Source organism: Herpailurus yagouaroundi, unplaced genomic scaffold, assembly GCF_014898765.1.
Source record: "Herpailurus yagouaroundi ecotype Mexico unplaced genomic scaffold, PumYag 100, whole genome shotgun sequence".
Lineage (NCBI taxonomy): Eukaryota > Metazoa > Chordata > Mammalia > Carnivora > Felidae > Herpailurus > Herpailurus yagouaroundi.
Window position 1 is genome coordinate 80,074,601 of NW_024412391.1, and position 27,311 is coordinate 80,101,911.

Genomic DNA, 27,311 nt, shown 5'->3' on the forward strand with positions numbered 1-27,311 from the left:
TAAAGGAGTGCCTTCCAGAGAAGTATGAAAGAATGAAGGAATGCAAGAAAGGGAAACAGCAGTATCTATACTTTATGTAAATTGTTGAGCCCCATTAGCTGTGTCATCTGACACATGGCACATCTGAAAAAAAAAAAACCAAGCCATTTTAGCTCATCTACTGAGTGTTTTCGGCATGTACAACATTTCTCTTTTTAAATTACAACTCCATCTGCGTTCTGCCCAGTCTTATTGAAAATAGCCTAATTTTGATTTTAATTCCAAATATGTAAATTAATGCTTCAGCTTGAGTAAGTAAAAAATCTTTACTTTCATCAACTGGAAGAGATTTGTTCAAGGATTTAGGCAGATTTACATTTTAACAACCTGTTTTCCAGACAAGGCCTAGAAACGCCTGTGGGGTGTCAATTACAAGGCTAGCAATGAGTTTAAGAAAATGGCTCAAGAGCAAATTAAGAAAAGTTGCTTGTTGCTAAAAGGATCTTAAGGGAATCTGCCCTGAGGCAACAGCACTCGTGGTCAGAGGCTAAGTGTAGAGCAGAACTTTCATGTCTATGACAAGCGGATGCTTCCCAGAATACTCTGGTCAGTTCTCCTCTTTAAAGTTCATATACACATAGGGATACGGATCTGTGATTTTCAGAAGAGTCATACACACAATTGCTACACTGTTCCAACCACCAAGTATTTTACAGTAATTTTATTTATTACCAAGATTAAAGAAAATGTTAAAAAGCTCTACCTCTCCAATCAGGAAATAAGGTCTTGAGGACGGGACCCTGTCTTCCTCTGCAGCCCTCAAAGCTCCTGCCTGTGCCCCGGGGACAGAGAACGTGTTCCATAAATAGTCACGTGTTTTGAACTACTTGTTATTTCTGTAGGGCGATCTTGTAAAAATTTACATAAGATTATGTCATTGCCTGGGCTAAGGGCCCTCAGCTGGTGTCCAAGATGCATGGATTCAGACCCCATCTCCTTACCATGGCTAGCAAGGCCCTCTGCACAACAGGACTTCTGCCCCTCATCTCCAGGAGTTCCAAGCCACACTAGCCTCCTTCCTTCCTTCCTTCCTTCCTTCCTTCCTTCCTTCCTTCCTTCCTTCCTTCCTTCCTTCCTTCCTTCATCTCTTTCTCCCTCCCTCCCTCCCTCCCTTTCTTTCTTCCTCTTAAACTGTTTTTTTAATGTTTTATTTATTTTTGACAGAGCGTGCACAAGTGGGGGAGGGGTAGAGGGGGGGGGACAGAGGATCTGAAGCGAGCTCTGTGCTGACAGCAGGGAGCCCAACGTGGGCTCGAACTCATGAACCATGAGATTATGACCTGAGCCGAAATCGGATGTTCAACTGAGACACCCAGTCACCCCCACACTAGCCTTCTTTCTGTTCTCCAACATAAGAATTCTTTTCTACTGGCCTTTGCTGTTTCTTCTGACTTGGAAAACTTGCCCTGAGCTCATCCTGTGCTGCCTCCTTTTCATCCTTTAGATTTCAGTTTAAATGTCACTTCCTCAGTGAGCCCCCTCCCAGATCACTCTATCTAAATCAAATCTCCCCATCAACAACTGGCCATCTCTTCAGGTGATTTATTTCTGTCCAGCCTGTCAATTTAACATCTTGCTTATTTCTTTTCTTTATTGTCTATTTTCTGATTCTTCTCACTAAAATGGAAGTGTCCCTATGGACGGGGCTTTTGTCTGCTCTGGTCAGGGCTTCTTCCGCTTCTGGCACTTGGTGGTTTGGACTTGGGGTCCCCTTCACCACACTGTCTCTTTCTCTCTGCCACATGGTTGGCAACACCTAGAATCTACCCAGCAGAAGCTTGTCCTGCATGTTGGAATGAGGACCTCAGATGAGCCTCAATGAAAATGTAGCACTAAGGAGAAATCTTACTGTTTTAACCCACTGAGATTTAAAGGGTTGTTCCTTATTGCACCATAACCTAGCATATCTTGAATAACGTGTCACATGATTGGAGACACTGTATCCACAGCCTAGAATGGACGTGGCTTAGAGCAGATTCTTGAATAAATCTTTGTTGAAGAGATTAGGGAATGCAAAATGGTCTGTAAAACGTTCTAAACTTTTAAAGAAACTTTTACCTCTACAGAAACTTTTACAGAAGCATCTACAGATGTTTCAGTAAATATACAATCTGGATAATTACTAGACTAAAAGTACTGAGATACTCAGAAAACGTCATGAAACATCTCAGTTAGTGGTGACATGGCCAAGGACATTTAGGATTGACCATTAGAGCTATCACTAGCTCCATGGACTCACAGGTACAGTTTAAGCCAATATGTTTTTTATTTTACTTTTTTTTTTTTAACATTTATTCATTTTTGAGAGACAGAGAGAGACAGAGCATGAGTGGGAAAGGGGCAGAGAGAGAAGGAGACACAGAATCCGAAGCAGGCTCCAGGCTCCAAGCTGTCAGCACAGAGCCCAATGCAGGGCTCGAACTCACAAACCATGAGATCATGACCTGAGCCGAAGTCAGATGCTCAACCGACTGAGCCACCCAGGTGCCCCTAAGCCAATATGTCTTATACAGTCATGCCTGAGATAATAAACTTTCATACTACAAAACTCTTTATGTGCCTTTCATGAGATCAAGGTTTGTAGGAGGACCCTTCTGAGAAGCCCACAGATTTTGTATTAGGGAAACTCATATTTGGGTTCCTTAAGGATCCCATCCTACTCGCAGAGCTCCTGGAGGCCACTTATATATGTTACGGGCCTTTTGCATTTTTTTCAGAACTGAACCACTGAGGCAGGAGATGGTACGGATGCCTAGAGAAGTGGAGTTCTGGGCAAGGAGAGAAGCAGTGTGCAGGAGGTTAAGACATCCATTCTGGAATGTGCATCAGTGGTTTGAATCCCTGCTCATTCACTTACTGACTGCATGATCTTGGGTAAGTTGCTTGACCTGCTTGTGTCTCAGTTTCTCTATCTGTAAAACTGGACTAACAGTACCTATGGCAAAGAGGTATGACGGAGATTAAATGAATTAACAGATAAAACACTTGGAATAGTGCCTTGCATATATCAGGTGCTCAGGAAAAGTTAATGTTTATCCTTACCAAGAACTGCTCCTTCTACCAAAGTATGCTAGTACCCCCAGAATGTTTATGGCCATGGCCAGGGTCTGATCTGCATTCAGTAAATAACACCCTATGCAAAAACTTCTAGCCCCGCACTAAATGTAAAAGTCTCTTTTTCTTCCTATTGAAAGTTATAAAGGAATTGCATTCCTTAAAACAAATAGACTCTGATAGGATCCATGAGCTTTTCAGGCTTAAGGATCTAGATGAGGAACCTAAGACATCATGGCTCCATGCAGCTACTCATTTAATGATGGAAAAGAGAAGAGAAAGAGTCTCAGTTTGCAAAATCCTGGCCAAACTTTGGGAAGAAAAAACACTAATGTGCCAATACTAACTATAATTTCTATAGAAATATAGCAACTTACCTTCATTTCTAGCTCTTGGTTTGATGCAGGTAATCCCTGAAGTTTTGCTTCCAATTTGTATATAAAACTGAACGAGTCTGGTGAAAAAAACCCCAAAAACCCAAACTTCAGTTTATTCATAAATAGGTAAGTTCAGAAGAGATTTAACCTTCTGTGTTTTGACATAGAAAATTTAAAAAAAAATTCTGTAATTCTGAAATGTTACTTTTAAACACAAAGGGCATATGAAAATCAGAAGCTGCATAGATTATGTAGCAAGTTAATTCTATAAGCATTTTAAAAAGTTTCCTAACAACCATTAATTTTATTCTGCAACAATGATTTAAACAAAAGGAAACAGTTGAACTTTACTTCATTGTGACAGTCTGGCATAATTTAGTGAAATCACTGAAATGGTCATTCCTTAGATTGAGATCATACTATTCTTGGAAATTCAGGATGAAGAAAAAACTAACATTAAGAAGCCAAATGCTGCATTAGTTTAAGGCCACATAATTACTTATACTGCCGACTTAGACTTGGATGGTTTAATTTTTCACAGCTGACACTCACTCAGTGTGATGTAAATTAGCCCTCCATCCATAGTAAACCAACAGAGAAGGCCTACCTGACAGGAGCCCACTGTGACAGGAAAGGGAATGAGACTGAAGGCAGAAAAAACGTGACATAGAACCCCAGATTTTAGTGAGGACAAGGCCTATAAGCTTAAAATATTTCTTCTGCTTCCCTTCTTCTGATTCTCAAATAATTTAATTTATAGTAATACAAAAAGCACAGTTTTATTTTAGGTGTGCTACTATTTCATTTGACCTTAAAACTAAGCAGTTCTTTATTTTACCAGTAGGTGTCAGTATAGGTATTTTAAATTTCAGGAGCAGTTTTTATTTTTATTTTATTATTATTATTAGTATTTTTAGAGGGCTCCACACCCAATATGGGGCTTGACCTCACAACCTGAGATCAAGAGTCGGATGCTCTACCAACTGAGCCGGTCAGGTGCCCCTGGGACAGTTTTTAATAAGTGAATACAAATACACTTCGATAAACAGAATGTATCATTTTCAGACACAAAATTTAAAGTTGAAAAAAAATCCTTGTTTCACCTGGCATATATGAAAATAATATCAAATAGTCTTCATAGTAACGATGAACTTTAGACAACCAAGCTGACATACATTAGACACACAGACTTTGGTGATGTCTGTAGGCTGGTTAATGAATTGTGGTATACATTTTGCAGAAACTATTTTATTATGGAGTTGAAGTTATACTTCATTTTTAAATATCAAAATATATAGAGAGAAACCTTATTATGTAAGTCCTCAATAGGATAACAGATGTTTTAGGTTTGACCACAAGGCATGGTGAATCTTCATGGAGAAGTGTACCAATAAACTATTCACCTGATACTCCTGGTGTCCAGAGGGACAGTCCTTGCTTCCCTTTTCCCGGGGCCATTGAAGTAGAGAGATCTGCCATCATTCAGTGTTCCACAGCCAGTTCCAACCTGGCCTCCAGTTATCTTATACCACAGAGGGCTGAGCTTCCCCTCAAACCTATCGAACATCTCACTGTGATTAGGGACATTAGACACACAGGTTCCTTGTGCAGCTTCCAAGAAAACAAATACACAGGAGAGAGGCTTTGTTGAAATCATGAAACATTAGAAGGTACATTCAGAGCCCGGGCTAAAGAAGCATTCCCACAGGTGTTAGGGGAAAGAAGCCACATGGGAATCTGTATCTCACAATTGTCTGTCTGAAGTACAGCCATCACTACTATCATTACAAAACACTATTCCACCTCTATCATTTTTTATTCCTTAGTAGAGAGACACTGGGAACCACACATTTCCAGGGTTCTTGCTACTCAGAGGAGTTGTGCAAACTGGCAGATAGATTTTGTCCACAATAAAATGTGTTCCTTTGCTGTCCTTCTATCAGAGGATCAATAAGGAGAGTTAATCTCAGATTAAAAAAAACACACCCTTGAAACCAGGAGTGGCTGGGCACTCCACAGAAGGCCTGCAACAACATATGTTCATCTTTGGCCATGCGCCAGAAGAAGGGCAGAGCACTGAAAATCTGGGAGGAATCCTTTTGAAGTGGCCTCCAGGAAAAACTCTACAAAAAGACTTTTGAAGCTTGTAACATTTTCTCCAATTTTACTCTTTAATCTCAGCTCCCTTTTTATTTTTCCTTGTAGCAACAGCCAACGGTGACCATGGTCAGAAATATTTCTCTTGTAAAGTCCTCTTTTGGCAGCCCTGGATTTATCATTTCTTACACTGATTTTTACTTTGCATGTATAAAATTACATGCCGTATAAAAAGCAACGTAAAGAACACAGAGAGCCCCTTGCAGCCAAGTGGTCAAGGAAGAGCTTAGGTTTGAGTTCTAGAGAATGACTTGCTAGAGTTTGAAGCCTAGCCACAGCAATTCCTAGCTGGGTGACCTCGGGAGAGACACTAAGCCTCTCTGTCTTGGTTTCCTCAAATATAAACAAGGACAATAATAGTATGTACAATGGCATAGGGTTTTTGTTAGAATTCAGTGAGATGAAATGAAAAGCACTTACTATAGTGCCTCATAAAGCAGAGCCTAAAGCAATGTTAACTACTATCAGTTTACTAATAAATAAATCTCCTTTAGGGAGTGAAATTGGCATTACCATGGTTTTTTTCCTTAGGCAGCTCAAAACTACAGAATATCTTAGCACTTCAAGGACCTGGGTGGCAAATTCCTACAATTAGGACTTAAAGAAGAATCATCTCAGAATCTGTTTCCTTGGAAGAAGTAACATGGCATACAGTAACCAGGGATTAATATTTTACAAACAAACCACCAGATGCATGTCTGTGGCCTTACCGGTGTAGCCCAGGTCACAGAAACACACCCCTGAAACACAGTCCCCATGGCCACTGCAGTAGCTGGGACAAGGCTCGGATATGTACACTCCATCCAAACCAAAGGGAGGCACGTTCTTCTGTGAGCTGCTCTCCTGAATCCATCGGAATCTGGTTTTACTGTCAGGAAAAAACAACACATGTGTTTCTTGTACCAACATTGCGTACAAAAGCACTGAAATACAGAGCGGTTCAGAAAAATTAAAAAAAGATTAATGTTTATTTGAAAGTCATGTCTTCTTGATTGGACACTTGACCTTCATAATAAGGTGTCTCTCTCACAGCTTTCTCAGCCTATTTTTCTTCTTCAGCCTGTTTTCTTTCTCAGCCTGTTTATTTCTTCTTCAGCCTAAATGTTTCAATACCAGGAGGATTATCAGGTACAGAAGATTTTTGATGGCCAGAAATGTAATATAGGTTTTTACTTGTATATTTTCCATCTCATACTCTTTTAGTAACAGAAACCAGAAAGGTATTCCTTTCACTTAATTAGTATTTCTCCCTTCCATTGCACTAATTTTATGGGTATTTTCAAAAGAGGCCATTTAGGAATTTTTGAGACCATCAAATAGAATGCTCTTTGTTAAGACATATAAGGGGGACTCTAGCTATTTGCCACTGATGTGATTCTGACAGGAAAGAGTTAAGTTCATACTAACAATGCTACTCCTACCTGTTGGCTCCCTCTTCATCTCTCAACTTCAAATCTCTAAGACACTCATTCTGTGGACTCTTAGCAACCAGCTGGGCTGCCAGTGACCACTGGTTTCTGCCAATGAACAAAAGAGAGACCTGGTTCCAGTGCTTCAAAATCCTGGAACACCAGTGGGCTGGGCTGTTGCCCAGTGCTTCCTCCTCCACAACATTCTGGATACTGCCAAATGAACACTTGTCCCAGTTGCTTCCCAGCCTTTGCAATCCCTTCAGGACATCTCTCTTTTCAAATATATGGAAACCCATCCACATCTATAATATCACACCAGGAAAACACCTCTTCCTTCTCAGTTCTACTGACATCAGAGAAGGAAGATGGATTAGGTTACCCGGAGTCCAATTAATTTTGCTGCCAATATTTATAGACTTGTGAGTGAATCCAGTTTCTTAGTAAATAAGGGTAAAGAATCTTAAAGATTAATGAAGATTGTCAAGGATAACTATAGACAAAGTTGGTTCCTTGTCCTCTCCACTATTGTGGAAATAATACAGTAGTGTCAGAATTCATTTCTTTCTAGCTCTTCATAGCTTTGATTATTTGGCAACACAGAACCATCAACCTGGATTTTTTTCTTCATTATTTTAAGTTACCTACTCTTGGCAAATCCGCAGTATGTAACCAAAAATGGAGTTTACTAGGTAAGTGTTCAGAGATTAATCACCTATTACTGCAAGTCTTAGCACACATTCTTCAGTGTGTTAAGAGGTAGGTAAACATCTTTTATTTCCTTTGAAGCTAATTCAAAATATGTTGGTTTTATTTTTTAAGACAAAAGACAAAGCAAAAAAAAAAAAAAAAAAAAGAGAAAGAAGGAGAAAAAAGAAAATACAGTGGTGGTGTCATGGACCTGGGGAAAATTCCTCCGTTTGGGGTTGTAATGTTATTTAGGTTGTGCAGATGTTTTTCCTCTCAAAGGAAGTAAATGGAATTAATGATCAGCAGCTTTTGCCAATTGCTGCCTTTAAGGAAAATGGCAAGGCTCCTGTGCTCCTCTCAAAAGACAGGTGTATCTTTTGATAAAAAGGAAAACATGCCAATTCTCCGATACAAGTCCTCTTTGATTAAAAGTCATTCTTATCTCTTCCTTTTCTGTTTCTATAATAGAGAGAAACAATAGATGCACAACTTCTATCCCATGGAAAGTAAGAAAGAGGTAAGAACAAGTTTCCTCTACTCTAAGTCCTCCTATTTGGGCAAGATCAGGGCATCTCTATTGACTGCCCTACTTCATGGAAGAAGCAGGCTCAGGTTGAGGCCCAGAAGCATTTAGAAGGTTGAAGATTCCCACTGTTGGGTAAATCTAGATGCTTGGGTAATTTGATAATGAATGAAGGGCAAGTGAAACACTTTCACCCATCTGTTTCTTGGGAGTCCCTATTATTTTCATAACAATAAGAGAACGAGGGTCTGGTCTGGCCAGAGAGAGGAGGCACCCCTAGGTCTAAGACTCCTATTGACCCAAGAAGCAGAGTGCACTGTTAGATATTTGAGAAGGTACAAGACCTCAGGAGCTTAGAATTAAGGAATCCATATTTAAATAAAGAAAAAACAAAACAAAACAAAATGATGAATTATTTGGTTAATAGGGTGAGTCCAGGACATGATGAATCATAGCTAAGAGTCCTAGCTGGGAGCCCATATTTCAAAGAAATAGGGCAAGACATTGTACCTCTTTTCCTTCTCTTTATCTTTGCTGGATGGCTTTTAGTTGGCAGGTGTAAACCAAAGCAAGAAAGCTTTCACCATTCACGACATCAGCCAAGTTTTGCTTCATTTAAATTTTTCCAAGTTGTGCCTGGTTCCCGATGCCTACTGCTGCTCTGTCCTACTCTCCACTGCACAGTCTTGGAACTGAGCACGAGAAATTAGCAACCTCAGGGTTGCTGGAATAAAAAGAAGGACTACTAAGAAATTAACTAAATAACTGTCGTCATGGGGGTGCCTGGGTGGCTCAGTCAGTTAAGCGTCCGACTTTGGCTCGGGCCACGATCTCATGGCTTGTGGGTTCCAGCCCTGCATCAGGCTCTGTGCTGACAGCTCAGAGCCTGAAGCCTCCTTCAGATCCTGTGTCTCCTTCTCTCTCTGCTCTTCCCCTGCTCATTCTCTGTTGCTCTCTGTCTCTCAAACCAGAATAAACGTTTTAAAAACAAAAAAACTGTCATCATGGAGAGACCATCAGAAGAAGGAAAGAAAGAAATAGGCCAAAGTGAGGTGGCTGTTTCATTTCTTCTCTGAAGAAATAGGTGGTTTCTGACAGTTAAAAGTTATCTTGTCTGTTTCTTGAAATGCCTTCTAATTCTTTGCCTAAGAGCTGTTTTCTTATAATAGGATACTTGTTCATCAAACTGTTTCTGAATCTTTGCTTGAAAACCTCTTCTTATACCAGCAAAAATCTACCATTCCTGGGATCCCATATGCTTCTACCATGTTATAAGAGATTTGGTATGCAGAGAATTTTTTAAGTTAGTTAATTTATTTATTTATTTATTCATTCATTCATTCAGACAGAGCCAGAGAAAGGCAGAGAGAGGGAGAGAGAGAGAATCCTAAGCTGGCTTTGCGCAATCAGCATGGAGGCCAATGTGGGGCTCATACTCATGAACCATGAGATCATGATATAAGCTGAAATCAAGAGTCAGCTGCTTAACCGACTGACCCACTCAGGTGTCCCAGGAATTTCTTGATGTGGCACCATGAATTCATCCCTCTCTCTACGTTAGGATATTCACTGCTCACTATTGGAATGGCTTTGTCAACTGAAGACTGGATAACTTTCATCCTTGGACTAGTTCTTCTCTGGGTACTGATACTACTCATATGAATATTATGGTGGAACAATGGAGAAGGTTGGTCAAAGACAAAGTATTATGCTGTCCACCTACAGAATAAATTTCCAATTGAATTTATTGCAGGAACCAGAACAAGACTGTTACCCATTCTTGTATGCAGAACCAGACCACAAGTATCTTACTTTTATTTACTCTTCTTAAATATGAAATAAATTATAGTTTTAAAGCTATAGCTACAACAACAACAACAAAAAGAAGCAGGCCAAAGTTAAGCTAATAAGCATGTCTAGATTCCACATAGTTTATCTTTTTTAAAGTAGTGGAGACATAGTCTTGAAATTATTCATGCTATTAATGTGTGTGTGCACATGTGGGAATGAGCTATCCGTGCCTTTTCAGGGAGACACAGCAGAATGCAGAATAATGATTTTTCTGAACAGCATGGAATTTATTTTGGAAAACAGTTTATTTTTTTTAAATTGTTTTTAATGTTTATTTATTTTTGAGAGACAGAGTGAGAGCGGGGGAGAGGTAGAGAGAGAGGGAGACACAGAATCCGAAGCAGCTCCAGGCTCCAAGCTGTCAGCACAGAGCCCGATGCGGGGCTCGAACTCAATGAACCGTGAGATCATGACCTGAGCTGAAGTCAGACACTTAACTGAGTGAGCCACCCAGGCGCCCCTGGAAAATATATTTTAAAAAGGGAGGCATCTTCATTGTAGCTAATCACCTACTGTTGGTCCTTATTTCTCATTCAATATCCATTCATTCAACCGGCATTTACCAAGTGCCTCCAATATGCCAGACATAGTGCTAGGGTTATGTATACAATGGGAAACAAAAACCCAACAAGGTTCCTGCCATCATGCAGCCCATAGTCAAATGAGGAAATACCTCAATGGAACCCTAAATAAAGTAATGTAAATGTGCAATGCTGATTACTACTACTATTGAGAAGGACATAGAGCTAGAAAAGCATCTTTGATCTGATAGTCAGGAAGGTCTGGGAAGGATTGGAGGACATGATGATTGAGGAAATGACAGAGTTCAGTTTTTTTTTAAATTTTTTTTAACATTTATTTATTTTTGAGAGACAGAGAGAGACAGAGCATGAGTGGTGGAGGGGCAGAGAGAGAGAGAAGGAGACACAGAATCTGAAGCAGGCTGCAGGCTCTCAGCAAGCTGTCAGCACAGAGCCTGATGCGGGGCTTGAACCCACAAACTGTGAGATCATGACCTGAGCCGAAGTCGGATGCTCAACCGACTGAACCACCCAGGCGCCCCTGACACAGTTCAGTTTTTATGTCACTTTACTAGAAATAAACCATACTGTGGTTTGACCATTCAAATCTTGAACAAAACCTTCCAGAGGTTTTGCTTTCCCAGATAAGGAAACAGAAGACTCTATCTCTGTCTTCTTTCCCAATTACTTTTGTTCAGAGGATGCCTGGGTGAACAGGAGAATCAATTTCTATACCACCTTCTTCCGCCACCACATTTCAGATGTACATCAGCCTTTCAAACCAAGAAGCTTCCTGTGCATCTGCTGGTCATGTGCAGAGGTTCACAGGTGATGGTGACAGTGGAGGAGACATTCTGCAGAATAGTAGGCAATTGTGTTTCTGGCACCTCTTCCCGCCCTCAAAATATTAACATTTTGCATTCTGCATAGGGAACCTACAGAAGGCTGCATGACATGACAGACTGTATGGTTGGGGACACTGCCGTGGGTCAGGGATATACCGGCATGTAGCTACTGTCACCAACATGCCTCCTTTGTAGGCAAGAACCAAGAGAATGAATATGAAGACAAAATGCTCCTTTGAGAAAATCAGGTTACGATTATTTGTGAAAGAGCAATGTTCTAGTAACTATTATAAGCATGTTGCCTCGTGGCAAAATAGCTCCCAATTTTAACAATTTTCACACTTCAAATTCTCAGCTTTCCAACACTGCATTTGGAGACAGCAGAGTTTAACATATTGCAGAAGAAACAACAGCTCTTAAAGTGGAAATATATTTACTATTCTTCAGTAGAGAGCTCTTTGTCACCAACATGCCATCAACCAGCAAGCTGGATGGTATTCAAATTAGCCAGGAAGCTGGACTCTAATGAAGAATATTTCTTCTTCCAACAGCTGAGGTCCAAAAAAAATACTGGTATGTTGGGAGCTTCAAAATATTGGCTCACTTTGTGATATTGAGGAAAACCTTCTTTTATTTCTCATATGTGGCTTTACCACTGCTTTCATAGTGATGTCTTACAACACCTGGATATGCTTGCTAGTCACTGCAGCAAATATACACCACTCGGTGTTCCCCAGCTTCACAGCATGCTACACTATATATTTGGAAGAGCTGTGGTTGAGCCAATGTTTCAGAAAAGGATAGCTGGGGAGGGGAGGAGGCAGGCAGCTGGTAGTGAGGACTACAGGGCTACACTGTTACATGCCCAACTTCTGAAGGGCAGAAAGCAGGATGAGATGGCTATTAAGATACAAACACAGATAAATTTTCATGTCAAAGGAAAGATACCTCAGAGGTTGAAGCCTACAGGGTAGAACCAACAGCTGAGAAGAACAATAGATTAAGGAATGACTCCTAAGGAACAGAACTTAATCAAGGCCACTTTCTTGTCCTAGACCTTGCTTATGGAGGAGGGAGTCCTAATAACAAGTATCTTGCTGGATTTCAGAATTCCTATTGGCCAGTGGCTGCTATGTGATTCCCATTCCTTCCTTATGATTATTATTATTTTTTTGAGTGGAAGTGTCTATTGTAGTTATCCTGTCAGTGTCTCGCCATTGTATGTTGGATGCTGATAACTGTCTTTTTAGTTCACAGGTCTCTAGATCGAGAGGAGCCATTTACGGGGATCCATGGCCATACCCTGACCTGATAGAGATCACAAGATCAGCAACTAGTGACTGATACTGTGACGGAATGACATTTGGGGAGTCTTGGGAAGAGAGTGAATACATTTGGCTGTTGGAAGAGATGTGAGTCACTGGGACTAGTAACACACTATGGAATGTTACAATAACACCCCCAATGAATCACACTTCCTTGTGTACATGTTCCTCTATAAAGTGACTTTTCTGCACTTGCTATCAGAAAGAGGAGTCTGTTTTCCCACGTTCTGAATCTAGACTGGCCTTGTAACTTGCGCTGATCAATTGGATGTGGCAAATAAGATAGTCCTGCAGTTTTTACTTTCGTTCTCTTGGAAGTCTGGAACCACCTAACTGTAAAAAACACTGGGATGAAGACAACATAGAGAGAAAGGTCTTGCTGAGCCCAAACACTAACCAACTCACCAATCAAATGCAGCTACATGATGGAGCCCAGAGAGAGCAGCAGAACAACCCAGATAATCCTACAAAACCATGAGGAAGTAAACATTGTTGCTTTAAGCTATTAAGTTTTGGAGAGAGAGGTTAACAGATAACTGTACATATATTATCTTAGGCTATACTCAAGAATATAAACAAGGAGTAGGATGGTTTTTTTAAGAAAGTAATGTATGGGGCGCCTGGGTGGCTCAGTCGGTTAAGCTCCCGACTTCGGCTCAGGTCATGATCTGACAGCTTGTGAGTTCAAGCCCCATGCTGACAGCTCAGAGCCTGGAGGCTGCTTCAGATTCTGTGTCCCCCTCTCTCTACTTCTCCTCTGCTCATGCTCTGTCTCTCTCTGTCTCAAAAATAAACAAACATAAAAAAATTTTTTTTTTTTAAATAAGAAAGTAATGTATCCATGCATCCTTGACTCCTTTTTCCTTCTACTGGTTAAGAGATGACAAGATCTAGAACAGCTGCCTTGGATCTGGAGATGAGACTCTTGTGCTCAGAGTGGCAGAACCACCCTGTCAGCTTTGAACTGATCACCTTTGGACTGCTATATGAGAAAGAATGGACTTCTACCTTGTTTAAGCCTTGTAAAGCATTTGTATTTGTTCTGTTACAGTAGCTGGGCCTGTAGCCTAACTAAAACAGAATGTAAGTCAAATTCTTAAATTTTGCTGAAGAAGGCCAACTCATCAACTTTGTTACCTATACATCAAATCTTCTCTCTTTAATATACTACAAAGAACACTGGCATAAAGGCAAAAAAATTATTAGTTGACTTAGATACACTGACTGAAAAACTTTCTTGGGAAAGTTGGTTTAAAGATTACGCTTCAAAGTTTAAGAGATTAACCCAGAAACTTGTACATCCTTGACTAAAATTGTTTCCCTACCTAGGAAGATTGTCTACCAAAGTCTGTGGTGTAATTTTTTAAGATGCATACCTAAGTACTGACGGAGGCAGAAGAACATAACCAGCTTCTCTAGCTAGATGAGGAACAATAAGTTTGGTAATCAATTAGGTGAAAGTTGTCACAGACAGAATGGTCTCCAAGAACTTTATGAATAGACCACTCCTATCGACTGCTATGCTTTTACCACTGTTATCAGTCTGGAGCAGGTAAGCTATGTTGTGGTGACCAACAATCCCCAATCTCAGTGGCTTAACTCAACAAAAGTTATTTCTTGCTTCTGCTGTATGCCCAGTGTAGGCTGGCAAGGAAGTCTGCTTGTTGTAGACATTAAGGGACCCAGACTGATGTAAACTACATCTCAAAACATGCTTTCATAAAGCATAGAACATGACAAAATCCACATGGGCTCTTAAAAACCACACATTTGATTTCCATTCACATTTTATTAGACCACATCAAACTTTTAAAGATGCGGGGAAAATATAATCCTACCATATCCTAGGAAGGAAGCAAGCAAGCTGGAAATATTGCTGAATGGCACTAATGAATATTCCAAGTGTATATGAAGTCACAACCAGAAAGCTATACGAGTAGATAGATGTATATCATCTCAGCTCTGCAGAAATGCCTTGACTTAGTCACGATTTAATGCTACATCCTGGGATTCAATTAAGAAGTGTCTGCTTGAAGAATGTTTATCTTTCATAAAATGATAGAGTTAAAAATACTGATATCTACTTTACCTGGCATAAGGATACATATACATGCTATAAATCTATTTTAGAATACTAAGCATGGAAAAAATGTTATCCTTTTCTTAAAAATCAGAATGAATTTTTTCTTTTTATACAAACATGAGAACTAAATGACTATATATTTTTCCCCTTTGTCCTAGCTGCCAGAAAACTAAGAGTTAAATTTATTGCCCTATTAATGAAACTAATTCCTTCAAGTTCTTTTTAAAGTTTTTTTTTTTTTAACGTTTTATTTTTATTATTTTTGGGACAGAGAGAGACAGAGCATGAATGGGGAGGGGCAGAGAGAGGGAGACACAGAATCGGAAACAGGCTCCAGGCTCCGAGCCATCAGCCCAGAGTCCGACGCGGGGCTCGAACTCACGGACCGCGAGATCGTGACCTGGCTGAAGTCGGACGCTTAACCGACTGCGCCACCCAGGCGCCCCGTAATTCCTTCAAGTTCTTTTAATCCATTTATCTCATTTCTCTGTCAACTGATATTTAATCTTTATATTATTTTTATAGTTATTTAAAGGAATTTTTAAAAATCTTTTTTAATATGTATTTATTTTTGAGAGAGACAGAGAGACAGTGTGTGATCAGGGGAAGGGAAGAGAGAGAGATACACAGAATCCGAAGCAGGCTCCAGGCTCTGAGCTGTCAGCACAGAGCCTGACACAGGGCTCGAACTCACGGACCATGAGATCATGACCTGAGCTGAAGCAGGATGCTTAACTGACTGAGCCACCCAGGAGTCCCTAAAGGGATCTTTTATATTACAAGATATCTCAAATTGCCCACACAGGTAGGTATTAAATTACCAAAAATCTATATAAAGTCAAAGTCTGATATAATAATGCCTTATGACTCCCTTGGACTTTAAACATCTTTTGTTCACTGCTGTCCCACTGCCCAGAATGGTGCTCAATAAATATTTGTTGGATAAATGAATGAATGAATGAATGAATGAATGAATGAATGAGTAAATCTGTTTCACAAGCATGCATGGGTGCATGTGCACCTCAACACACACCTGGGCTTTGGGAACTTTGCCCCAGGGCTCTTTTCCTTATTTTGTGAACAGATATGGCTAGACTATATGAATTCTTGTGGGTTATTGAAATGATGATATTGAGATAAATATATGCTTCCAAGAAATAATGCCTAGGGCACATAATAAGAATGGTCACTGTACCTGGATGCAAGAGACCTGGGAATAACAATGGTGATTCTCGTCCATTCCTCAAAGTCCCCTGTGTGATACACGGTGGGCTCACTTAGTTCTCGGGAGTTTCCTTCACATCCTTTGCCCACAGACGCTGGGTAACAGCCTTCTTTCACCAGAAACCAGGACATTCCAGCATCATGAGAATACTGAAGAAGAACTGGAGCAGCACTGCTGAATTGATTGGCACATCCTATGTTTAGCTGTCCAAAGGAAAGACAGAATTATAAAAGGTCTTCATTTCAAGTTATCATTTAATACATTAGGTGCTGCAGCAGCCAGGGCCCTTTCTACTGAGTCTGTCTTTTATTGACAATGATAAGACATTCAGGTCAATTCCAAACAAGACCCTTCTGTAGGTTCTAGAAATCTTTAGGTGAGCAATGGGCGTTTTTTAAGAAAAGCTGGACCAGTTGCCATTTTGTGGATTTCTTGGGATTATAGGCAGGAAAACAGAAGGATAGTATCTCTGAGGTTGGAGCCATAGACAAAATCATGGAAGCCAAGAAATGGTTTTCTTCTCTGATCCCAGGCCTATATAAACAGAGGGAAGCAGAAGATAAAGAGCTATCCTCCTCAGGACATGAAGGTTACCTGAAGTGAGTGCCATCCTTCTGCTTTCAGTGGAACAAACATCTTTACTCCATTTTCTTGCCAAAGCTCAGTAAGAAATCATTGCTAACTTAGATGAAAAGAGCTAAGTTTTTGCCACTGCATCAAATAAGCAAAAATAATGTAGAAATAAAACCGTTACTGTCCTGTGCACTCATATAGAGGAATGTCATCACAGGATTAATAGCATTTTAAAAAAAAGAAAAATAAATAAAGCAACTTAAATCCCAATGCCCTAGCATGGGTATTTTTTTTTTCCTGTTTTCTCTTCTAATCTTTATAAAGAGGCATACATTTTGGTTATTGTTGAAGTCATCACACTTCCTAAACTTTCCTTTTGTGGGGCACCTCAGGTAAGCAACCAACTTCAGCTCAGGTCATGATCTCGTGGTTCGTGGGGTAGAGCCCTGTGTGGGCCTCTGTGCTGATAGCTTGGAGCCTGGAACCTATTTCAGATTCTGTGTCTTCCTCTCTCTCTGCTCCTCCCCCACTCATGCTCTGTCTCTCTCTCAAAAATAAACATTAAATAAATAAATAAATAAAACTTTCCTTTTACTTTCTATTTAACATATTGTTTTATTATTATATGCAGCATTGCAAAGAATATATGTTTGTTCTTTAGTTGATCTGTTATCACCAGATAAATTCCTATAAATAGTATTACTGAATCAAAATGCAGAAACACTTTAAATTTTTTTATTTGTATGTGTTCATTTTTAATCAGCTGGGTTCAAATGAATCAGTTTTACCACAGCTCTGAATGTTATTTAGGTTTAAAACAGTTTCTTTCTAAATTAGTATATGTACAAATAATTTTATTACTGTTTTAGTTTATATTTTTTGGTAATTATAAATGTCAATCTCTTTTCTTGATATTTATTTGGTTATATGCCATCTTTTTTTCATTTGTTTTAATTTTTAATTTTTTTATTAAAAAATTTTTAAACATTTATTTCCTTTTGAGAGACAGAGAGAGATAGAGCATGAGCAGGGGAGGGATGGAGAGAGAGGGAGACACAGAATCCGAAGCAGGCTCCAGGCTCTGAGCTGTCAGCACAGAGCCCAATGCAGGGCTTGAACCCACGAACCGAGAGATCATGATGTGAGCTGAAGTCAGACACTTAAATGACTGAGCCACCCGGGTGCCCCTGCCATCTTTTTTTTTAAGTTTATTTATTTATTTTGAGAGAGAGAGGGAGAGAAAGTGAGAGTGAGGAGGGGCAGAGAGAGATGGAGAGAGAATCCTGAGCAGGGCTTAAACTCATAAACCATGAGATCATGACCTAAGCCAAAATCAAGAGTTAGACGCTTACCAACTGAGCCAACCAGGCGCCCCTATTTAATTACATACCATCTTACATGAATGATCTATTCATATCTTATTTAGGTTGTTGGTGGGAGCCACCATAGAGCTTTAATGTATAAGCCTAGAGATAAGAATAGTCAAACTGTATAAAAAAAACTGAAGTAAGCACTCAAAGGAACATGATCATGACTGAAGAATAAAGGATGAAGAAAAGGTAGGGTCACAGGCATAATACTGGTCCAGACATCAAGAGGTCAACCAGTTCATACTTGTGACTATTGGTAGTTGGATCCAGTCTTTCAAAAGAAGATTCTATATTTTCCTTATTCCCATACTCACAGCTAGAAAGCATCTCTCAGAAGACTTTATAATTGGGCTAGTAGGAATTTTATTGTGATACATTTATCCAAGTTTATATAATTCAATGTCAATAATATAAGCAAAGACTTGACAATCTCAAATGCATGATTAAACTCTTTTAGCACAAATTCCTTTCGTTGCGCATTAGTAAGCATTAGCTTTTGGTTGGTAAGAGTTGATGGTAATTACAAAGGGCACACACAGTTAGCTTTTCATTATGGCCATCATTGTTTCTAAAGTAGGAAAGTTGACGGCACTTTCAGGCCTGACAAGTCTATGCCTTTTTAAATTGACCATTTAGTCTGCTTCTTAACTGTTAATGTTTTCTAGCATTCAATTCTTGGCTTTCTTATCTTTGTACTCTATACATGCTCCTTAATAAGTCGTTCACATCATAATTTCAAATTCCTTCTAAATACCTACAACTCCCAGACTGGGCCTCTCTCCAGCTGTCTGGAAAGGTCCATAACTGCTTCCCATGTATTTCCATGTGAGCAGTCCACAGGCATCCCCAATTCCGCAGGCCCAGGTCTGCCCTCATCATCCATACCCTAAAACAAATCTTCCTGTATCTCCAGTTTCAATGACTGGAGCCAGGAATGTGGGAGTCATTCTAAAATCCATTCTATCATCCAACAGGTCACCAAAACCTGTTGACTCTTCCCCTTTCACATCTCGCAGATCATCTACTTATTTTTATAATCTCACACAGTGCTTTAATCTGGCCTCATTTCATACTTTGATGATTGCTCTAGCATCCTTTCTTTACTCAGAATATAGTCAACAATCTGAGTACTTCTCCCCGCCTCCTCCACTCTTACACAGTCCTCATCTTTTACCTGGATCATTGCAATAGCTGCCCAGCTGGTCTTTCTGTCTCCAACTTTTCCTCTGCCACTGTACTCCCAGCACAGTCACCAGATTCTTTAAAAGCCTGAGTCAGAGTATGTCTCTTCTGCTAGCCATTTTATTCAGAGCAGAAGTCCAAGTCTGACCTCCTTTTTTCTCTGTGTCTCCCTGTTCTCGCTCTCTTTGCTCTAGTCACAATGGCATCCTTGTGATTTTCTGAACTCTTGCAAGCACACTCCTGATGCCAGGCCTTTGTACTTTTTGTACCTTGTGCCTGGAATGGTCTTTCCCAGAAAGCTGCATAACTCACCCTTTTAACTTTTGTAGGTCTCAGCTTAAAAGTCATTTTATTAGTGAGGGAACCTGACAACGCCTTATAAAATGATAACTACCCCACACCACTGGAGTCCACACTCTCTATTCCTATTTATGCTCATAGCATAAAACAGAGTCTGGTATATAGTAGAGGCTTTACAAATATTTGTTGAATAAATGAATAAATGCACTTGTTGATTACAGTTTCTCCTCTTGTTAAGTCAACACCTATACTGTTGCTGGAAGGATCTTTCTAAAACGGGTCTGATCTTTGCACTTAATGTATTAAAACCCTTCCATGACTCACTGCTCTTGGGTTAATGTCCAAGTGGCTTAACGTACCATATAAAGGTAACGAGGATCAACTTTCTCTCTCAACTTTGTGGCACACATCCTAAGAGTTTCCAAATTTTCATTTCTAATTTGCACTTTCATTTATTTTTGTATATTTGCACATTCTGTTCCCTCTAACTGGAATTCTTCCCCTTCCATTGTTCATCTGGCTAAGTCTGTATTTCCAGAGACCTTTCATTTCAACTTATCCATCTATCCATCCATCCTTCCTTCCATCCATCCTTCCATCCATCCTTCCATCCATCCATCTGTCCATCCGTCTATCCATCCATCCTTCCCTCCATCCATCTTTCCCTCCATCCATCCTTCCATCCATCCATCCATCCATCCATCCATCCATCCATCCTTCCAACTGACAGATGTTTTTGGAGCATCTGCCACACGCCAGGCAATATGCCAGGTACTCTCATACCACCCAGAGCCTATTTCTACTACAACACTCTTGTGAGAATTACTATTCTCTCTTCTGGCTCACTTCCTAATTTCTGAGTTCCTTGAGGGCCAGGGCCATATTTTTCATGTCTATATTCTTAACAACTAGTGTTTGACAAATGGCATGCATTACAAAAATGTACCAGCACTTTGTACAAATGACACCAAGTTCTTGTCACAGATTCCAAATATACATTAATCATCAATCCCCAAATGACCCATATTACATATCTATTATCAATTAATAGCAACAATCCAAAGTCTTCTGCTGGTGTCATTTGAGAATTGAGATTATCTTAGGCATTGTGCATTCTTGCTGGTTGTTTAAGTACTTGAAACATTTAATAATGTTTTCTTGATTTAGATTTTTAATTTTATTTTATTTGTAATTTTTTAAAATGTTTATTTTTGAGAGAGAGAGAGAGAGAGAGAGAGAGAGAGATACAGAGACAGAGCATGAGTGGGGGAGGAGCCGAGAGAGAGGGAGACACAGAACCCGAAGCAGGCTCGAGGCTCTGAGCTGTCAGCACAGAGCCTGATGCAGGGCTTGAACCTACCAACCACAAGATCATGACCTGAGCCATAGTTGGATGCTTAACTGACTGAGTCAACCAGGCACCCCCTGATTTAGATTTTTTTAAACACCAGAATGCCATCTTGCAGATTTTAACACCTACAGTATTGTGATTTTGTGATTAATGAAGGTGTCAAGTGAGAAAGAGCATAGTATTCCAGCAAGGTATTATTTTGCTATTTTGCTATTGCCATTATTTTGTTACCATTTTTAGGCAGTACCAACACATTAATATAGCGTCGTATACTGCTGTTAGTGGTTTTTCCACTGTAGTTTAGCATCAAACTCTAAACAGAGAAGAATAACATTTCACTAATCATTTTATTTATGACTAACTTTCTTGTTTACAGACCTGTGGAAATCATATTTGAAGAGCTGCCTATAAACATCTGATCTCTCGAATAATTCCATTTGTAAATTATTTACCATCTGCATCCTGCCGTTACGTAAGGACCATGTAGTTGTGCTAGCTCATTAAAACTGCATTACTTTCGACCCCAGAATTCACCAGTGGGATTTTATTATAAACAAAATGAAATTTTGATTAGGCTTCTGAAAAAAGAGCTTGTCAGAGTAAATACTTGCTATACATGTTGACATGTTCTTGGTGGTTTTTTTTTTTAATGTTTATTTATTTATTTTGAGAGACAGAGAGCAAGAGAGAGCGAGCCCTATTCGGGGAGAAGCAGAGACAGTATACAGAGAGAATCCCAAGCAGGCTCCACGCTGTCAGTGCAGAGCCTGACACAGGGCTCAATCTCACAAACTGGGAGAGCAGGACCTGAGCCGAAACCAAAAGTTGGACGCCTAACTGACCGAGCCACCCAGGCACTCCTATATGCGTAGACATGTTATCACAGTGCTGAAAAACAGCAAGGTTTTAAGAAAGCAGTGATCATTAAGGTATAAATTTACTGAATCAAAGGAAGGGAAGTTGTTTGAAAATCCTATAGTAAAAACGCAAAATAACTCATAAATCCCCAAAGCATTAGCAAATTGAAAAAGAGAACCCTCTTACCCTTCAGAAGCATGGGATTCATTAAGTCATAATCAGATAGAAAATCTAAAGGTCAGTTTTCAACCTGACCAGTTTTTTTCATTGTGGGTAAAGCTAAATAAAGAGCTTTGCCATTCTAAGAATGCTGAACCTTTGTTCAAGTGAGTCCCTTCTTCAAGAGAGTTTGAAAAATTTGTGTTCTTTCGATGTCACTTATAAGTCTGGGAGACGGTTTGCTCTTTTACCTGCCCTGGGAAGAAGTCTGTGCATAAATACCTTAAACTGTAGAACATATCCAGGTTTCAGAGTCAAATCTCGAGTTACTGCAAAGCGATCCCCATCTGATTTTCCAAATACCATGGCTGATGGTGTGGCAGAGCAGAAAGTTTCATTTTTAACCATTCCTTCATTGGCCAACATCAACCACACACTCATTTGATTCATAGGGTAATCAAAAGCTGGCTTCTCATAAAAGTTCTATTAGAAACAATACAGACAACACAGAAAGGCAATTTGATAGCTTTGAAAACAAGAAAGGAATTTTCAGTTTATGACATGCAGGCCATGTACGATTTGTATTGCTAGGAAAACACAGCAGAATCTCTAAATTATTATTTTTTTAATGCCATAAGCCCTTTTTCCTGATGATTTAACCACTGAAAATATTTTGCCACTGTATATCTAATTTTATAAACACATTAATAATTGTGCTTGATGTCTTGGCCAGACTTCCTAGCCATTTTTTAAAAATATCTAAATAATCTGTGAAGTAGTAGCATAGAGAGAAAATAAAACGATTAAGTGTAAAAAAGTAACTACAAACACAGAAAACTTATGTTACTTATAAAGCTTATATTCCAGGGTCAAGCAATCAATCTTTGGGGGAAGTGAGGAATTCTGTAATCCCATCTATTTTTACAATCCTGTCTTCTTGGAGTTCAGGCATAGGAAAGATACCTGGGGTAAAGTCGGGTTCACAATGGGGATGACCTGCTTTTGTTTCTCTGACAGAATGATGATGTCATCGACTGCCCACTGATCGTAGCCTTCCCCTGAGAACACAGGCTGCCACCAGCGGAATCTTGTGCAAGAGGTCTTAGCGGCAGCTGGAAGTTCCAGGTAGACGAATCTGCATAAAAGGAAATCATTTACAGCTGGGAAAGGAAAGGCTGTTTTTCTTCTTAGCAGCTGTTTAAATAACAAGAGTAGCAACAAGAGAAAGTTTAGTTTTGTTTGATCTCTTGAGATATATATATATATATATATTATATATATAATATATAATATATAAAATATATGTAATATATATATAATATATATATATTAATTTTTTTTTGAGAGACAGGGAGAGACAGAACAGGGGAGGGGCAGACACAGAGGGAGACACAGAATCCAAAGCAGGCTCCAGGCTCTGAGCTGTTAGCATAGAGCCCGATGCAGGCTCGAATACACAAACCGTGAGATCATGATCTGAGCTGAAGTCCGATGCTTAACCGACTGAGCCACGCAGGCGCCCCTGATCTCTTGATATATATTTTTTAAGTTTAGACAGATCAGATCAAGAGGTTTAAAGTTGTAAGTCCGTTTAGTCCTGGCCATGTTTATTCCATTTGGAATTATAACTTTTTGAGGCAGATATTTCTACTAAGTCTGATTTACTGAACCTTTTGATTACCATGACAACGGCATAACGTTTTTAAGAAATACCTTGAAAAAACTGTTCCTCTGTATATTATTACATTAAAATAGCATTACAATTTTTTCCAAACCATTTCATTTTACTATGCATTAAAAATGATGGGGCGCCTGTGTGGCTCAGTTGATTAAGCGTTGGACTTTGGCTCAGGTCACGATCTCACGGTTCGTGGATTTGAGCCCCACGTCGGGCTCTGTGCTGGAAGTTTGGAGCCTGGAGCCTGCTTTGGATTCTGTGTCTCCCTCTCTCTCTCTCTGCCCCCTCCCTGGCTTGCTCTCATTCTCTCTTTCTCTCTCTCTCTCTCTCTCTCAAAAATGAATAAACATTAAGAAGAAACATTTTTTTTTAAATAAAAACAAATGAAACAGAAAATCACCCATAATCTTCTGCATGGGGTTGACTTGTGCTAACATCTTGATGTATCATTAAAGCATGTAATCTTTCCTATAGGTGAAATATATGTATAATTCAGCATCCTACAGTTTGAAATTTCATATTATGTCATATGCACATCCTCGTGTCAGTATATTTTTTTTTCTTCTTTTTTTTCAATGTTTTATTTATTTTTGGGACAGAAAGAGACAGAGCATGAACGGGGGAGGGGCAGAGAGAGAGGGAGACACAGAATCGGAAACAGGCTCCAGGCTCTGAGCCATCAGCCCAGAGCCCGACGCGGGGCTTGAACTCACGGACTGCGAGATCGTGACCTGGCTGAAGTCGGACGCTTAACCGACTGCGCCACACAGGCGCCCCAGTATAGTTATTTTTTAAGATCATTTTACTGTCTATATATTTTCATGACACAGACATACTATTGTTTATTTTACTTCTCTCTGTTACAAATAATTCTGTGTTGAAAACCTTTATGTGTACAGCTATGACTCGGCTTATTTCTTTAGAAATAATTTAGAAAGGTTTAGAAAGATTTACAAATAATTCCTAGACATGAAATTACCAGGTTGAATAAACTAGTCATGTTTAAGGCTCCTGATTTTTCCAAATTTCTTCCTGGAAGAGTCATACAGTTTGCAGAATGACCTGTCTTGCTGCTCCCATGTGGAAATAGCACTGGTGTTATCATTAAAAAATGACCACCGGACTGATGAAAAATGGTATCTTTTTCATTGCAACAAACATTGGCTATTATTCATATTTCATTAAACCTCTGTGTTTTCTCTTTTGTAACATCTACTGATTTCTTTCACCCATTTTTTAAAATTGGGATCTTACTGGTGTTTTCGATAATCTTTACAGTAACATCAATCCTCTGTTTCTCATATTGGTTGCAAATATTTTCTCAGTCTTTCTTCTCTTTAACTTCTTTGTTTTCTTTGACAGGTATGTGTTACATGTGTATGTAGTTACACATTCGCACGTAGTATATTTCTACATAAGTAGCCCTTTCCGCTGTTAATTCTTCCACTGAATTTGTGTTTAGGAAGTTTACATCTCTTTCTGAGATCAGAAAGTAACTTAAATGTTTAAATCTTTAACCAGTCTTTAACAGTTTTTGATGGGGTAGGGTAATGATCTAATAGATAATTTTCCCCTAGAGCCTACCCATTTTTTTCTAACACTGCTTGTTTGAATAACCACTTCTTTCTCATTGATAGTTGATTTGTCTTTTATTTTTTTTTTAATATACAAGATTTTACACACATCTGAGCCAATTTCTGGGTGATCTATTTGGTTCACTGTTTCTGTCTATCCATGCACCATTCAAATACCTTAGGTTATACAGTGTGTTTTAATATCATGTGGGGCATTCCTCTTTTTTCCCCAAAGTTTAAGCTATTTTTGCCAGTTTATATGTCTAGATACAAAGTCCTTCCCCACCTCCAAATTCCACTAAGATTTTGATTGGAATTGCATGAAACATAAATTAAGAAGTATCTGCATATCACAATCTTTAGTTTACCTATCTAGAGATGTTATATTATTTTCCACTTATTTGTCTTCTATTATATCTCTGAAGGAAATTTTGTAGTCTTCTTTACACAGATGCTTAGTATTGTTTGTTAAAATTAGTCCTTATATTTATGTATTTGCCACCATGAACGAGGTCTTTTTCTGATATCTTCCAACTCAAAATTTACCAACCATTTTTAGTGTCATAGAACTCTTTGATAATGTGGTGAAACAGTCTGGTCCTAAAGAAAAATTCCCAAAAATCAAAACTGAATATTTATGAAATCTGAAAAAGCTATTGAACTTCTGCTTGTCTATACAGTACTTCAGTCACTTTACTGAATGCTGAATAATTTCCAGATTGACAATGATATTATTTGGAAAAAGTAATTTCCATTATTTTAAATTGTTGTTTCAGCTAGTTTGGCACCATTATGAATTCCCTCTTCCTTGTACTGGAGGAAATCTCAACAGGTCCCATTTCCCACACACCATTCCTGACATTCTCCCTGGATGTTATGTCTCTCATTTTACCCAAGTTGGCTTTTCTCTGGTTTAATTTTTTATTTTTTTAAAAAAATGTTTTTAATGTTTTATTTATTTTTGAGAGAGAGAAAGAGAGACAGAGAGACAGAGCATGAACAGTGGAGGGGCAGAGAGAGAGGGAGACAGAATCTGAAGCAGGCTCCAGGCTCTGAGCTGTCAGCATAGAGACTGATATGGGGCTTGAACCCAGGAACCCTGAGCTGAAGTTGGACACTTAACCGACTGAGCCACCCAGGCACCCCGGCTCTTCTCTGGTTTTAGATTCTCTCAGTGTCTCTCAGAAGAAGTACTTTTGGTTGGTCTATCTGCATGGCTACTTATGTTATATTATGGAAAGTTATGTCACCTTTGTGACTCAGTGTTTTAAAAGAACAAACTTCTAAATCTTCAAGCTACAAAATAACTCTCTGTTATACAGTATGTTTAAAATAATTTAATTTGTAAGAACTGAACCTACAGAGTCTTCAATAATATTTTTCTTCAATAAAACAAAGTTCAGTTGTAAAATGCCAAATAAGATGCTAAAACTTAAAATGGGTTGGTGGTGAACATATAAAGAAAAATTCTGTCTCTTTGTTAAAGTACAAACATGAGATTTTAAGAGGAATACTCTAAAAATGATATCCTTGAATAGATTTTAATGACACATATAAAATATAAAGTATAAATACAGAATTTCAAAATGCTATGTAATTGTAAAATAACTAAATTTAAATATAGAAAAACACATTGATTGTCTGATATAGGGATTAGTATTAAACACGAGTCATTTTCCCAAACTCCTTAAGAGTTATTGTCTAAGATATTATATATTTCCTCCTTGCATGAAAATCAAGACAGGGATGGGTCAGTAAAAAATTTCAGAAATCTGAGCCCCACAGATTCATTCATATTTTGTCCAGGACTAGCTCTGGTGCTAATATGAAAACTTAAAAAAAAATTTAATGTTTATTTATTTTTGAGAGAGAGAGTGTGAGCCAGGGAGGGGCACAGAGGGAGGGAGACACAGAATCTGAAGCAGGCTCCAGGCTCTGAGCTGTCAGCACAGAGGCTGACGCGGGGCTTGAACCCACGAACCATGAGATCGTGACCTGAGCGGAAGTCAGAACCTAACCACCCAGGCACCCTTGAAAACTTTTAATAAAATCCATCTTGCTGTTAAATCTAACCAATGAACACCTATATCCATATCCAGATGTTAATATATAAATGTATGCTTCTTTATATATATATATATATATATATATATATATATATATATAT

General features: G+C 39.0%; 1 protein-coding gene across 3 annotated transcripts in view; it reads right to left on the bottom strand.

The window, feature by feature from the left end:
- RELN (reelin) overlaps window positions 1–27,311 on the bottom strand; it is a 532,794-nt gene that overhangs the window by 95,609 nt on the left and 409,874 nt on the right. For all 3 annotated transcript variants that reach the window (XM_040472867.1, XM_040472866.1, XM_040472865.1), the window contains exons 26-31: window positions 22,856–23,027; window positions 22,175–22,375; window positions 16,070–16,302; window positions 6,338–6,495; window positions 4,874–5,081; window positions 3,471–3,547 (exon numbers count right to left, since the gene is read on the bottom strand). In XM_040472867.1, the coding sequence (XP_040328801.1) occupies window positions 3,471–3,547; window positions 4,874–5,081; window positions 6,338–6,495; window positions 16,070–16,302; window positions 22,175–22,375; window positions 22,856–23,027 (1,049 nt within the window). The remainder of the gene's footprint in view (window positions 1–3,470; window positions 3,548–4,873; window positions 5,082–6,337; window positions 6,496–16,069; window positions 16,303–22,174; window positions 22,376–22,855; window positions 23,028–27,311) is intronic.